At 49.7% G+C, this 15,194-nt stretch overlaps 1 protein-coding gene across 1 annotated transcript in view; it reads right to left on the reverse strand.

Moving 5' to 3' along the window:
* The window catches only part of SPTBN4 (spectrin beta, non-erythrocytic 4), a 70,362-nt gene that overhangs the window by 10,989 nt on the left and 44,179 nt on the right, over positions 1-15,194 (reverse strand). Inside the window, exons 20-25 of the mRNA XM_060129937.1 lie at positions 7,045-7,269; positions 6,127-6,216; positions 3,298-3,576; positions 3,075-3,205; positions 1,991-2,195; positions 1,213-1,593 (exon numbers count right to left, since the gene is read on the reverse strand). Of these exons, the coding sequence (XP_059985920.1) occupies positions 1,213-1,593; positions 1,991-2,195; positions 3,075-3,205; positions 3,298-3,576; positions 6,127-6,216; positions 7,045-7,269 (1,311 nt within the window). The remainder of the gene's footprint in view (positions 1-1,212; positions 1,594-1,990; positions 2,196-3,074; positions 3,206-3,297; positions 3,577-6,126; positions 6,217-7,044; positions 7,270-15,194) is intronic.

Here is a 15,194-nt window from a genome sequence, read left to right on the forward strand (position 1 = left end):
TCTGGATGCAGAGCCTAAAGAAGTAAGGAGCCTGCACCCTTGAGATTCCAACTGGGTTTCATTCCTATCCGCTGCCTGATTTCTTTTTGACTTTCCCACTTTCTGACTTCTTTTAAACCCACTACCATATTTCTCTCATGTCTGCTGCCTGCTGTTTCTTTGACTTACCTGCATTCTGACTTCTTTTACACCTACCATCAGGTTTCTTTCAGTCTACTGTCTGATTTCTTTTAGTCTGAGAGCTCTATTTCTATTGGGTCTGCCACCTCATTTTTTCAGGCCCACCTCTATCTTGTTTCTTTCAGGAAACCCTTCCTCCACCCTGACATCTATTAGACATGCTGTCCAATATTTTCCACTCCATTTTTTTCAGACCCACTCCCTACTACCCAATTTCCTTCAGAATCGCTATCCAATTACTATCAGGTCTCCTGCCCACTTTCCGTTGGTTCTGCTGTGTGTGTTAGACCCACTGCTCACTCTCCACGAGCTCAACCACCTGATTTCTTTTGGCGGGACCACCATACTTGTATCAGACCCACCATGTAATCACTATCAGTCTCTCTGCCTGATTTCTAACAGTCATCTGTACGATGCACATACAATAATTGTCCAATTTCTACCTTCCATTAGACCTGCAACCCAATTTCCTTCGGTCCTACTGCTTGAGTCCTATTAGGCCCACAGCTTCATTTCCATCTGATGTCTCAGATCCACCTCCTAATTCCTATCAGACCCACTGCCTGATTCCTATTAGCTCTGATTTCCATTCATCAAATCCAAACCCACCAAATTTCTTCGAGGAAAATCATGTGATTTCTGTCAGAGACCTGCTGCCTAATTTCTATCTGCCCCACAGCCAAATTTCTCTCAATGCCCTCGCAATTCCTTTTAGACTCTCCATCTGGATTTGGGTAACAGTTTCTAGGAGAACCCCTGCCAATCTCCACTGGAAACACTGTCTAATTTCTATCAGGCATGCTATACCACTTTTCTTCCGTCACTGTCTGAGTCTATGCAGCATGCCATCAGTCCGTCTTCCACCTGCCGCATCGTGTGATTTCTCCCTGTTCCGTGGTCTGTTTTCTATCTATCCCACCACCTAATTTCAACGTGGTCCACAGCCTGATTTTTGCCTGCTCTGCTGCCCCCATCCCTCGGTCACAGTGTCCAGGCCCTCCCACCTGTCCCTCCTGGCCGCCAGCTCCCCACCTGGGACACGAGGAGCTGCAGGTCATGTTCAAAGGCGCGCAGGGTCCGTTGCATGGAGCCGGCGCTGGGCCTCGGCTCAGGAGGGGTGGTCAGGCGAGGCAGTCGCCTCCGCTTCTCCTCGATCTGTCCTTGAAGCTCTCGGGCATCGCTGAAGAACTTGTGCAGCTCCCGAGAGGCGGCCAGCAGCTGGGCCCGTGTGCCCATTAGCTCCAGAAGCTCGGCCCAGGCCTCGTTCAGCCCGTCCTTCCACTCAGCCATGGTGGCCGCCGCCGTGTGGCCGCCCTCGATCAGCTCGTCCACCATCTGGTTCACCGCCGCCAGCCGCTCCCGCCCTGCCGTGCCGGTCTCACTGGCGAACTCCGAGAATTTCTCCTGCAGCACCTGCCACCAGGAAATGGGGGCCCCAGCGTGGGCAAAGGTGCCGTACACGCCAGCCCCCTCCAGCCCACCATCTTGTGGCAGGTGAGAACAGTAACTACACGATGAAGACAATCAAAAAATACCCAACACTTACTGAGCGCTCATTCTGTAGCGATAATAGTAACAACAAGAATAAAAATAAGACGACAAGAATAATAACTAACGCTGTGTTAGGCCCTGTGTGTGCTCGGTACTGTCCTAAGGGCTTTACGTTATATTAATCCATCTGTGTCTCAACAGAGCCATGCGGTGGTGCTATTACAATTCTCCTATGATGGATGGGGAAACTGAGGCCCAGAGAACCTTAGTAGCAGACACAGCGGCCACTGGATCATTGCTCCTTCCTAATGCTGCTCACCGTGACGTGCTCAAAGTCCTGGCCGAGCTCAGGTGAGCCAGCTACCACCTCCTTCTCTGCGATCCAGTGCTCGAGCTCGTCCACCTGGCGGCTGAGCTGGTACAGCCAGTACTGCTGCTCCAGGCCCACCCGGCGTTCCTCGCCCAGCTCCTTGAGTGCCACGTACAGGCGGTCCACCTGAGACTGCCGCCGGCTGATCTGCTCGCTGCTGGGGGACAGGGAGGGGCAGGGATGGAGCCCCCTGAGACTTCCAGGACAGAGCTCTGACCCCCTGCCACCCCCCGCCCCAGCTCAGGGCAGAGCTGTGCAACCCTTCAGGCAGGCCACCCTTCAGGCAAGTTTGAGTCCCGTCAGACTCCTTCACGCAGGACTCTGTTCTGCAAGCCTTGGACGCAGCCAACCCAGCACTTGCATCTTAGCGCTCAGGGAAAACTCTGCTTTCCTAAGCTTGATAAGCTCATCACCCCCTCCCTCCACCCCCTCCCAGCCTTCCAGTCCGTGGTCCCACACTTGGCCCCTCCAGCGACCTGAGTGGGACTCCAGACCCCCTACTTGGGTCCCCAGACAACCCACCTCACCTCCAGTCCCAGTCTCCAGGCTCAGGCGGACAGAGGTCTAGCTCTGTGCCTCTGTCTCAGATCTCACCCCTCGGCCCAGCCTCCTAGATGTGGGCCCTGCACTTAAACTCAGGGAGGCCATATGACCCGCTGTCCAAGAGGTCTCAGGCCATGCCCAATCCCAGTGCTCCAGGCTTTTTTGTCCTAGGGAGAGGACCCTTCTCTGTCCTGAGCTCTTACTTCTCCCCTCAGACCTAGACATCACCCCCCTCCCCTACACTCAAATCCTAGTGCTCACGGCCCCACCCCCTCAAACATCCCTGCGCAGCGCTCCTCTCTTCCCGGCCCCCAGCCACTTGCCAAAATCCGAAAGCACCAGCCCGGGGCAGTGAGGGACCCCACCCCCACCCCAATGTCCAATCCTGGCCTTGCCCCAATTTCCAACAGCGAAGCTCCAGATCCTGCTGGATCATTCCCTAAGAACCGGCCCCGCGCCCCTGCGTGGCCCCGATCCCCCGCCCGCCCACCTGTCCGGGTGCCCCATCTCCAGCAGCGCCCGGCACTGGCGCGACAGCTGCGCGATGCTTTCCTCGTAGTTCTCCACGCCCTGCTCCAGCTGCAGGTGCTTCTTGAGCAGCTGCAGGGTACTCTGTTCGTCCTGGGGGCACACGGCGCCCGCGATGAGGAGGCAGGGGCCGGCCCCGGGCTCCAGCGCCCCCAGGCCCCCCCGCACCCCCAGCCCGGGCGCACCTTGCCCTTGTCCTCACTCATCATGAGCAGCTCCTGCTCGCCCAGCCACGCCTCCACCTCGGCCACGTCGAAGTAATACTGCTCCACTTGGAAGGCGGCGTCCAGCACCTGCTGCCGCCGCTCGGCCGCCTCCCGCAGTCCGGCCCAGGCGCTCTGCAGCTGCTCTTGGCCGCGGCGCACGGCCTCAGCTTCGGGGCTGCGCAGCGACGCCAGGGCGCCCGCGCGCTCCAGCACCTCCTCCAGGCGCGTCCCGTGCGCCTGGATCTCCCGCCGCAGGCCCTGGGGGTGGGAGTGGAGAGGAGCGTTCAGAGGGCACCTCCACGACTGGCGCCGCCCAGGAGAGGATAACAAACAGCCGCAGATGGCCCACCACGTGCCGGGTACCACTTAAGCATTTTGCGGTTCCTCGCTCACTCATCCCCCCCCCACGTTGCAGGTGGGAAAACAGGCACGGAGAGGTGAAGTATGTTGCCAGAGAACAAGCAGCTAGTAAGGGGGTGACAGGATTTGAACACAGGAGGCTGGATCCAGAGACTCTGCTCTCAAACAAGATGCCCGATGATTGCAAGATTACCCCCCTAATGGTTGCAACACAGACCTAAACACAGGTATCATTTACATGCGTATCATTTACATACAGTGAAGTGCACAAATCTTAGGGGTGCAGCTCGACACATTTTTACACATTATACACCTGTGTACCCAGATCAGGATACAGAATTCTTCTGTCACCCCCAGAAGGTTCTCTCCACCAGCTCTGTAATTGCTGAGTACTTTAGTTAACCTCTTCTATGCCTCGGTTCCCCAACTGGTAAATGGAGTTAATAATAATAGCCAACACCAAGCGCCTGTCAGACACTTTGCTAAGTAAGGGCTTTGCATAATGTAGCCACTCTTTTTTTTTTTTCCTGCCACACCTCATGGCATGGAGCGAACCTGTGCCTCCCGCAGCGGAAGCGCAGAGCCCTAATCACTGCACTGCCAGGGAATTCCCTGCAGCCACTCATTTACTCCTCACTCCAACGCCAGGAGCCAGACATCGTTCTCATTCTCATTTCACAGATGAGGAAACTGAGGCACAGGGAGGTTGAGGAACTTGCTGAAGGCACATGGCTAGTGGTGGCCCCCTAATATCTACCTTGTGGGGTTGCTGTCCTGTGGAGCACTTAGAACCGTGTCCGGCAGGCAGTAGGTGCTCAATCAACACCAGCGGCTAGTATGTGTTTAACAGCCCCTGGGTAGCCAACACTCTCTCACACACACAGCTGAGCTCCCCCAATTATAAGCATTAAGTGCCCTTGATCAGTTTCCTCAACTGTGAAAATGATGGGCCAATTTTGTTTGTTCCCAACACTGTTGACAGCCAGGAGTATTTTCATCAAGATAGAAAAACAAAACTCAAAGCAAAACTCCAGCCTCTTAAAGAATTCCACCAAGTGCAGCATAATCACGAATCTTTCCAAAATAATTTCTGTACTCACCTTCCCATCATCCTTTAATGCCCTATTCTCCCAACTTAGATTTTTTTAAAAATAAAAGGTGGTAATGACAATACCTACCTCACAGGGTTATTGTGGAGATTAAATTAAATAACTGATATAACCTCCTAGGACAGTATGTGGCACACAGTAAGTCTTTAATCAATGTATTATTATTATTGTTATCATTATTATTATTATTTTTTTGGCCATGCCGCGTGGTACTCGGGATATTAGTTCCCCTGACCAGGGATCGAACCTGTGCGTGTCCCTACAGTGGAAGCGTAGAGTCTTTTTTTGGGGGGGGATGGGAGTTTCTTTTTTTTTTTTAACATCTTTATTGGAGTATAATTGCTTTACAATGGTGTGTTAGTTTCTGCTGTATAACGAAGTGAATCAACTATATGCATACATATATTCCCATATCCCCTCCCTCTTGAAGCATAGAGTCTTAACCACTGGACCATCAGGGAGGTCCCATCACTGTATTATTATTACCCCTCTTATATATGTCTTACTTTGGGCTTTGGTGAGAGAGTGGCTTTGATCAAAGGGTTCCTCTGCCATTGGGTTCCTCTGCAAAAGGGTTCCCTAAGCAACTGGAGAACCATGGCTCTAGACCAAGTCTCTACTTATTTAGATGTGGAAATTGAGTCTCAGGGAAGTAAATAAAGGTCCAGAGATTTTTAGCGGCTCAGAAGCCCCCCACTGTGCTTGGTGTCGGTGTCAGCCCTCCGATTATCTCTGTCCTCTCTCCGTATAGGTGTCTGCGGTTCTTGTTGGTTTGTTGTTTTCTTTTTCGTGGCCCAGTAGCCAGTGTCCTTACTTCTAGTCACAGGACCCTAATTTTCATGTGGGGAATCCCCTTGTCTCCATCTCAGCCCAGATAAAGTTAAGGCTGACCCCACCTACAGGTTCCAAGGGCGAGCCCTTAGTCCAGACCAGGCCATTCAGAGCTGTCTAAATCCCTGACCACCATGATTAGTTCAGTGTGGACATGTGATTCAAGTTGAGCCCAAAAGAGTTATTCCTGGGACTACTGCTGAAATTACTGAGAGAGAAAAATTCTCTTCAGTTTTACTGGTGGGGTATAAACTTGAATCTGTTGGAGTTCTTTTACCAGCAGGAGAGGAGAGCTGGCCTGAGAACAAAGCTAACAGGAAAAAAAAAAAATGGAAATGAGAGATTCATGACGTCTTGGAAGCACCTGATGCATCTATCTGCGGTCCACGGTCTCCGCAGTTACAAGAGCCTATAAATTCCCCTCTTTGGCTTTAACCACCTTGAGCTGTTTTCTATCATTTGTATCCAAATGTGTCCTAACCCACTCCCTTGACGTGGCTCTGCTCACCTGGTTCTTTTTGATGTACTGCTGGACGGCCTGCAAACCACTGCCTCGCTCTGTCTGCATGGCCAGAGGCAGCCGCTCCTGGACCCATGCCTGGAGAGGAAATCAGGGATAAGGTCAAGGGAAGGATACAGGGAGCAGGGCAAGGACCCCTCCCTCCCAGCTAAACTGTAAGCATCCAAGCCTCCCCGGCATCCAAGGCCCTTCCTCGCCTAAAAGTCTGGTCATGCCTTCAGCCTCCTCTCTGGACATGTTCTGTCTTGCTCTCTGCACTCGAGCCAGGCTCATGCTTACCTCTGGCCTTTGCACAGGCAGGTCTTGCTTCCTGGAATTCCCTTCCCACTCCCTCAGCAGGCTCCCTCAAATGGACTCTTCCTTCACGTCTCAGCTCAGACATCCCCTCCTCCAGGAAACTCTCCCTGACTTTTGAACTTGGCCAGATGCCTCCTCCCGGCTTTCACAGCCCCCTGCTTCCCCCATCACATTCCTAACCACACTGACTTAGGGCAAGTCTGAATGAACAAATTAGTGAATGACTGAATGAGGAAATGAATGGATGAGTGACAAGTGAGTAAGTGAATAATAAATAAATGAGTGAAAGAATGAATAAAGGATGAGTGGATGAATAAATCAATAACTTCATGAATAAATCAATGAGTGATTGAAAGTGTTAATGAAATGTGGAAGAGTGAATGAATGAGTGAATAAGTAAGTGAAAAACTTAAGGACTGAATGACTGAGTCTATCTGCTTATTAGTGGATAGGTCCCTCAGCCATCTCCACCCTTGAACCCTCCTAAGTCCCATGGCCCCGCCCCCATCTCAGTCTCCACCCCCTCTGCCGGCTGGCCCGCCTCTGGCCTCATGCCCCGCCCCACCCTCGCACACCCCTCCCGCCCCAGATCCCCGCGCGGATCCTCACCAGCTCGTCCTCGACGTCGTGCGCCACCTGGTGCAGCTCCTTGGAGGCGAGTAGCAGGCGGCGGCGCTCCTGCAGCGGCTCGAGCAGACGCACCAGGCGCTCGCCCACCGCGTTCTGCCGCTCGCCCACCAGCTCCTTGCTCGCCGGCTCCAGCGGCAGCGCCGCCGTCTGCGCCTGCAACTCTCCCACCTCGCGGTACCACTCCTCCACTTGAGACTCCATCGACTGTGGGGACAAGGGTAGGGTCAGCAGGCCCCACCCTCCCTCCTGATCCCGCTGTGGCTCTCCAGTACCTTTATGGTGACAGCCAAACCCCTGGTCGAGGCCCACTATTCCACTCTCCCCTGGCCCAATTCCTTCCAGAAGCGCTGCCCTCCTCTCTGATCCTGCAACCCACTAAGCTAGTTCCTGTCTCAAGGCCTCTGCCGTAACTATTCCCTCTACCAGGCATGCTCTTCCCAGTCAATCAGATTTCAGCTTAGCTGTTACCTTTTCAAAGAGTCTTTCCTGACCCCCTGGACTAAAGTGGCCCGTTAGTTCATTAGTTCTCAGAAAAACCCTTCGAGGTTGGTGGTATCCCTATGTTACAGAGGAGGAAACTGAGGCCCAGAAAAGTTAGGTAATTTGTCCAAAGAGTCAACCTTTCCAAATATCAAAAATAAATACAAAGCTATAATGGTTGATGTGCCACAGGGATAGACAGAAAGTGGAAAAGCAGACCCAAGTACACAGGAGAATTCATACAGTTTATAGATGCCATTTCCAACCTCCGAGGAAAGGATGGGTTATTCAATGAATGGTCAGGGGCCAAGTCGCTGACCAATTTAGCTGGATCCCTTCCTCCCTCTTTATGCTGAAAATAATTCCAGATGGATTAAAGACTTAAGTGGAATAAGTAAATCCATAAGGCATACTAAGAAAACCGGGGCAAAAGCTTTTATAATCTTGGGATGGAGGAAATCTTTCCAAGCACATAAACCGTAAAGGGAAAGATTTATAAATTTGGCCACAAAAAATACTTTTGTTTTTAAAAAAATACTTTTGCAACAACCTAAATTTCTAGATTCAGTTAAAGGCAAATAACAAGCTGGAAAAATAGTATGTGTTAGAGCAAGGCACTAGTTTCTTTACCAGTAAAAGAATTCCCTTTTATCCTGCTTCCTTTGTCTCTGCAGCACTTAACCACCATCCGATAATTGTCTTTACTTGTGAAGCCTTTTTTAATTGGTCTCCTGCTTCTGGAATGTTAGCTTCATGAGGGCAGAGGCTGTGTCAATTGACCTCTGTATTCCCAAGTGCCTAGAACAGTGTCCAGCATGTAATGGGCCTTCAGTTGCGGTTTGTTCAATGCACAAATGAATGACATCAGCAAAGAGAGATGGCCCAAAAGAGAAATGGGCATTAGATGTGAACAGGCAACACAAAGAAGAAAAAATAAGTGCACGAAAAGATTCCCAGTCTCACTAATCAGCAGGATAATACAGATTAAAACAAGGTATCCTCTTCTATTCATCAGATTGGCAAAAATTTAAAAGATCAATAATATCTAGTGTTGGCAAAGATCCAGGGAGATGGGCACACTCAGCCACTGTCAGTGGTGGTGTAAATTAGTAGAGCCTTTTTGGAAGGCAGTTTGGCAGGTCCTATCCAAATGCAATACGTGTCAAAATGCTTTGATCCGGCACTGGTACTTGCACTTCTAGGAATGTATTTAAAGAAACACTAGCACAGGGACTTCCCGGGTGGCGCAGTGGTTAAGAATCTGCCTGCCAATGCAGGGGACATGGGCTCGAGCCCTGGTCCGGGAAGATCCCACATGCTGTGGAGCAACTAAGCCTGTCCACCACAACTACTGTGCCCGCGCTCTGGAGCCCGCGAGCCACAACGACTGAGCCCGCGTGCCACAACTACTGAAGCCTGCGCGCCTAGAGCCTGTGCTCCACAACAAGAGAAGCCACCGCAATGAGAAGCCCGCATACCGCAATGAAGAGTAGTCCCCACTCGCTGCAACTAGAGAAAGCCCACGCACAGCAACGAAGATCCTACGCAGCCAAAAATATAATAAATGATAATAATAAAACTAAATTAATAAAAAAAAGAAACACTGGCACATACGCACAAAGATGTTTGTCTGAGGATGGTCATCATAGCAGATGTTTGTCCAAAGACCTCATCATAGCAGAGCTTATAATGGGGGAAAAAAAAATGGAAACAACCTTGATGCTCATGAAGATTGAAACGGTTAAACAAATCCACATCAGTATTGAATAATACCCAAGATTTACTGTTAAGAGGAAAACAATTTTAGAACCTACTTATGAATAGATATTTGTAGTGGATTACACATGCATAAAAATTCCCTGGAATAAACAAGAAATTAATAACAGATGGTACCTATTGGGGGGATGAGAATTTAGTGAATGGGGACAGGGACGAAGGAGAAACTTTTCACATAGGATCTTTTATATAATTTTTGATGTCTGGACCATGATATTTATTTATCCAAGAATTTAAATTAAGCATGAAATACAAAGAAAATGAAACCATTAGTAATCCATATAGGCACATCTATGAACACATAGAAAGAGATCTAGAAGGATGCACACCAAATAATAGTTGAAGTCCCCTTTGGAGTGTGGGATCCGGAGGCACGTTGAAGTGAGACTTTGTTTTACCGAAGATATCTAGGTTAGTAGGATCTTCCCCCCACCCCAAATTTTATGTATTGTGTGATTCTAAACAGATGGGGGAAGTCTAGAAAAGAAAACAAAATAATGAAATTAAGTGGTAACAGATTACAGCAAAAGACTGAAACCCAAAGCTGGAAACTTAAGAACCAAATTAAGACTTGTTGGGAGGTTCTGTAGTGCAGGGGGTTGGTTTTGCCTGCCTAACATCCGTCCCTTCCTTTGCAGCACCTGAAAATCCACTCTCAGGTCCTGAACTTCTTGAGGAACTGATAAAACCTAGAGGGCCAAGGTGGCCACATGATCTAAACCTGGCCAATCAGAACACTGGGTCGGGGATGGTCCTATTACCTAAGCTGGGCCAGTGAAAACTATTACAGTTTCCTAAGGGGCTGATGAAACCAAGCGGTCCAAGAATGGCCATGTGAGTCAGGCCTGGTCAATGAGAAACACTGAATCACCCTGGCCACAAGGATTGGGTAAGAGATGGCACGTAACCTAAGATCAGCCAATGAAAACTCTTCTCACTTTTGCTGGAAAGGTGTGTGAGCTCAAAAGGGGTGGTCTCCTTCTCATCGTATTCCTAAAGGTAGAAGAACACAGACCTGGGATACTGGAGACAATTTTGCCACCAGGAGAGAACAGGCTCCCCAGTGACGAGGCCAACACAGAGAAAAGCAGGGTGCAGAAACAAAGACAGAGAGATTCCTGAGGATGTAATTTGAGGAACTGATCCAGCCATGCCCCAAGCTCATACCCCCTGGATCTTCCAGCTATGTGAGCCAACACTGTCCCCTTCTAGCCTAAGTCCTATGAACTGCACCCCAAAGAATCCCAGCTGATACAGTTCACAATCTGTAGGAGTCATAAAAATGGGTAAAAATCAAACCTTATAACAAGGCAAAACCATGTACAATGGAAAAAATTTTAAAGGCACAATTATAAGTGGCAGAAATCAAAGAAAAATGAAATAGTCATCCCCCAAACTTTTTCGCTAAGAAGAACATTGTTGTGATGGGTAGAAAACTAAAAATGCATCAGAATTCAGGAAACTTTCAAATATAGTCTGAAATATGAAGGTTATAAGTTCCACTTCCCCATGAAATGAAAACTCCTCTACCACCTCTCCAGCAAGTGGCCGTGTGACCCGAGATGGAATAATTCCAGGGGCTGCCACTTTTCTACTTCTACAAAAATGCCACGTATTTTGAACACCCATTTAATGTGTATCCTTTCCTGCGAACATGGGCTAAGGATACAGAAGTACAATGGTCCTTAAACACATGAAAAGATGTTCAGCCTCCTTCAATATTTAGGAAAATGCAAATTCAAGTAACTACAAAACAGTATCTTTCACTTCTCAGATTAGCAGAGATGAAAAAGCTTGCTAATACCTAATGACGTCAGCCATGTGGGGAGATGGATGGCTCTCACACTGCAAGTGTGTCCACTGCCGTTTCAGGAGAACACTTGGCAATATTTGTGAAAAAGTTTAATGCATACACCTTTTGGTCCCAGAATTTTACTTTGAGGATTATTATCTACAGAAATATTTGCACATAGGCTCAAATACATATGGACAGGGATGTCTGTTGTGGCATTATTTATACTAGCAGAAGATTGAAAACAGCCCGAAGGTTTCTCAAAGGTTGGTTAATGACATTGTCAAAGTACCCCTGGAATACCATGCAACAGTTTAAAAGGACAGACTCTATCCTCGATTTTGTGACAAGGAAGGATGCCTAGGGTGTTTTGTCAAGTGAAAAGGCAAGCTTCACTATAGGCTGTATGTCATGTGTATGTGCGTGGGTCTGCAGAGAATATTTCTAGAAGGATAGAGCAGAAACAGTTGAGAGCAGTTACACCCCTGCGGAGTGGGACTTGCATGTGGAGGAGGAAGGAAGACTTCACTTTACACATCATACCCTTCTGTTTGAACTTCTTGCCATAGCAGCGATAATGGGTAACACACCCTGATTGCCCTAAGCGCTTGACAAGAATGAATTCGTTTAATCCTCACAACAGCATATGAGGTCAGGGAAGATGGGGATGCTTGTATGGTTCACAACTGGAGCCCAGCTCCTGGCTCCATGCCTGGCACAGAGTAAGTCTCCATAAATGTGTGTTGATTTTGTTTGTTGGATCGGTCACCATGCTCTTCTGCTTCTCTTGGTATTAAAGGTTAACATTAAAAAAAAAAAGTAAACTAGCTTTAAACGTTAAAACCAAAGAAACAACATGGATGATTCTTGAAAACATTAAGTGAAAGAAGCCAGACGCAAAGGACAATATATTGTACAATTCCATTTATGTGAAATGTCCAAAATAGGCAAGTCTGTAGAGACAGAAAGTAGACTAGTAGAGGGAACTAATGGGTGCGGGGTTTCTCTTTGGGGTGATGCAAATGTTCTGGAATTAGATAGTGGTGAGAGTCACTTGACTTTGTAAATACACTAAAAAAATCACTGAATTGTACTCTTTAAGAGTGTGTATTTTGGGAATTCCCTGGTGGTCCAGTGTTAGAACTCCGTGCTGTCACTGCTGAGGCCCTGGGTTCAATCCCCGGTCGGGGAACTAACATCCCACAAGCCGCGCAGCACAGCCAAAAAAAAAAAAAAGAGAGATTAAAGGTAAAAAACAAAACAAACAAACAAAAGACAGAAGAGCCTACTTCCAAAAGAGCTTCAGGCGCTCTGCCCCATGGTGACACACAAGCCCTGACCCCCACATCAACCTGATTCCTTCTCGGATCCATCTGCTGTCTTCCCATATTCCAGCTGGGGAGACTGAGGCTCAGAGACGATCAATGCCTGGTCCAGAGTAAAAACTGCCAGAACCAGAATTTGAACCCAGGACCAAGTGACCACGAAACCCTAGTGGCCCTCAGTCACTCTGCTTCTCTGTAATTGGGGATGATGCGGCTCAGAAAGGTGGGGTCACTTGTCCTCAGTCACACAGTAGGAGAACGAGGGTTCAAACCCTGGACTGTGTAGCCCCTGACTCTGGGCCATGATGCGCTCGATGAAGAAATGTGGGGCAAAGAATGAAAAGGGGCAAAGAGAGTGTTTTCTCGGCCAGAGAAAAGAGCCTGGCTTAGGGTGGGAGGTAGTCTTTATGGACTCAGCTCAGCAGCTGCAAAGACTCCACGTGCATCTTCCCCTGACTGGTCCCCCTTAGATGGCAGGAGACCAGCTCCCCGCTTCCCTCCCCAAGCAAGAGCCCATGGCTGAGCCAGGCCAGCTGGTCAGACCCCTGGGATTGGGAAAGCAGGGGTTTGGGACTCTACCATCTGGCCCCTCAGCTGGCAAGGACAGTTGGAGGAGGCCCTGAAGGAGGACTCTGGGTCACATGGCCTAGACCTGGGAGGCGGGGTTCCAGGAAGGCTGCTGCAGCAGCTGGGGTGGGGGACAAGGGGAAGGACACGAGGAGGACACAGGGATGAGGCGAGATCAAGGGAGAGGGGCAGAGATGGAGAACTGAAATGAAAAGAGACGGAGAGAAGAGAGTGAGTGAGTAAGACAGAGAGAGATAAAGAGACAGAGAGACAGACAGACAGGTGAGAAAGAGAGAGAAAAAAACTAAGAGAAAGAGAGACACAGAGGAACTGGGGGAGACTGGGAGACAGGCCCAGAATGAGGCAGAGGGGGAAGAGATCACTCTCACAGCCACACCCACTCAGACCCGGAGCCAGCACCTCCCCCAGCCCAGCCTGGCCCTGGTGCCCTGAGGGGTAGAGCAGCCAGGAGATGTGCCCGGCCGGACCGACCCCCTCCCTCCTGCATATGCACAGTGTCTGGGATCTCAGGCAGGCCCCAGGGGACAGCAGGGCCTTGGGAGGCCGCTCCCCTCCCCAGTGGCAGCTCCTGAGGCCCAGCTGGACTCCATATGGGGCCTTGGCCCACTGAGTCACTCCCCACCTTGGGCTCCCTCTGCTGGGGAAAGGGGCCAGGAGTCCTGTGCTGGGCCTACCCATCGCTGTGTGACCCCCCACCCCCAGGCTCTCATCCGCCCTGGGCCTCAGTCTCTCCCTTAAACAATGGGGACCTCACCTCCTGGTCCCCAGGGCTTGGTGGGCCTAACCCCCTCCATGTGGAGGGAAGAGCTGGCTCTGCACTTGTCTAGGGCAGGAGGCCCCAAACCTTCCCTCTGAAACCTAAATGGCCAAAAAGGGAGACAAGGATGCTCAAGGTCACCAGTTCCACCCAAAATGCAAATGCAAAGACCGCAGTGAGATATGCTGCCTATTCACCAGACTGGGAAAAAAAATCTAAAAAGTCTGCCAAAACCAAGTGTTGGCAAGCATGGGTAGAAACAGGAGCTCTCATTTGCTGCTGGGGACGAGAGCATTAAATGGCATCAGGACTCAGGCGAGCAATCTGTCACAGATGAACTGTGAACTGGCAGTTGTAACTTTCGGCGCTATATTAACGTCTCATGTAGCACCTCCCCCCGCCCCGCCAAATACATTTTTTAAAAGCTCCATGGATGGGGGGACGTGCCAAACTGGAATATAATCAGAAACAAATGAAACAACTATTTCACATAAATAACAGAATCTACGGAAGGCAGAGAAATAACCCAACTTTTGAACACAGTATAGTGACGATGTGCCCTCTGGTGGAAGACAATTAAAAATTTAAAACCTGTAAGCGAGAACTGTCTCTTAGTCAGATTTGCTGGGTCAGCAATTCTGAAACTACATCCTGCAGTACGTCTTGTAATCTTTACAATGTTTGTATGAAATCACTACTGTTATTATGTCCATTTGACTGAAGAAGAAACTGACGCACAAAAAGAGAAATAATTCCAAGTTAGCCAGTTGGTAAGTCACAGAGCTGGGCTTGACCCCAGGCAGCCAGGCTCCAGCATCCATGGCCTTGACCTTGGCATGTACTGCCACCCAGAGTCCCGCTGTCACCAAATGGCTTAGCATTAGGGTCCTTCCCTTTGCACGGAGGAGGCGCCTGAGGCTCAGACCTGAGGCAAAGCCACGTGCCCAACATCGCACACCTAGTAAGTGGCAGAGCTCTGATTCAAACCCACACCTGCTGAGTCCTGAGTCTGTGCTTTTATTCACTGAAATAAACTACTGAGGAAGAGTTAGTCATCATCGTAAGACGATGAATAGTCATAGTAATAGTTGCTGCTGTGCTGGAGGTCTCCATTTGCCCCTCCTGACCCACAGTCTAAGCTTCTCCATCCTGCTCTGTGCCCTGGGGTCGCCGGGGGCGGAGTGGGGTGGGCTGACCTGTATGGACCATAGCAACTGGCTCCCCTGTCTTCTGGCTTCCAGGTTGGCTGGGCTCAGGATTGGCTACATAATTTGCAGGGCCCAGTGCAAAATGCAAATGCAGGTCCCTTGATTCAAATGTTCAGAATTTCAGAACAGGACAGGGATTTCCCTGGCAGTCCAGTGGTTAAGAATCCACGCTTCCACTGCAGGGGGCACGGGTTCTATCCCTG

The sequence above is a fragment of the Lagenorhynchus albirostris genome, chromosome 19 (assembly GCF_949774975.1).
Source record: "Lagenorhynchus albirostris chromosome 19, mLagAlb1.1, whole genome shotgun sequence".
NCBI classification, from domain to species: domain Eukaryota; kingdom Metazoa; phylum Chordata; class Mammalia; order Artiodactyla; family Delphinidae; genus Lagenorhynchus; species Lagenorhynchus albirostris.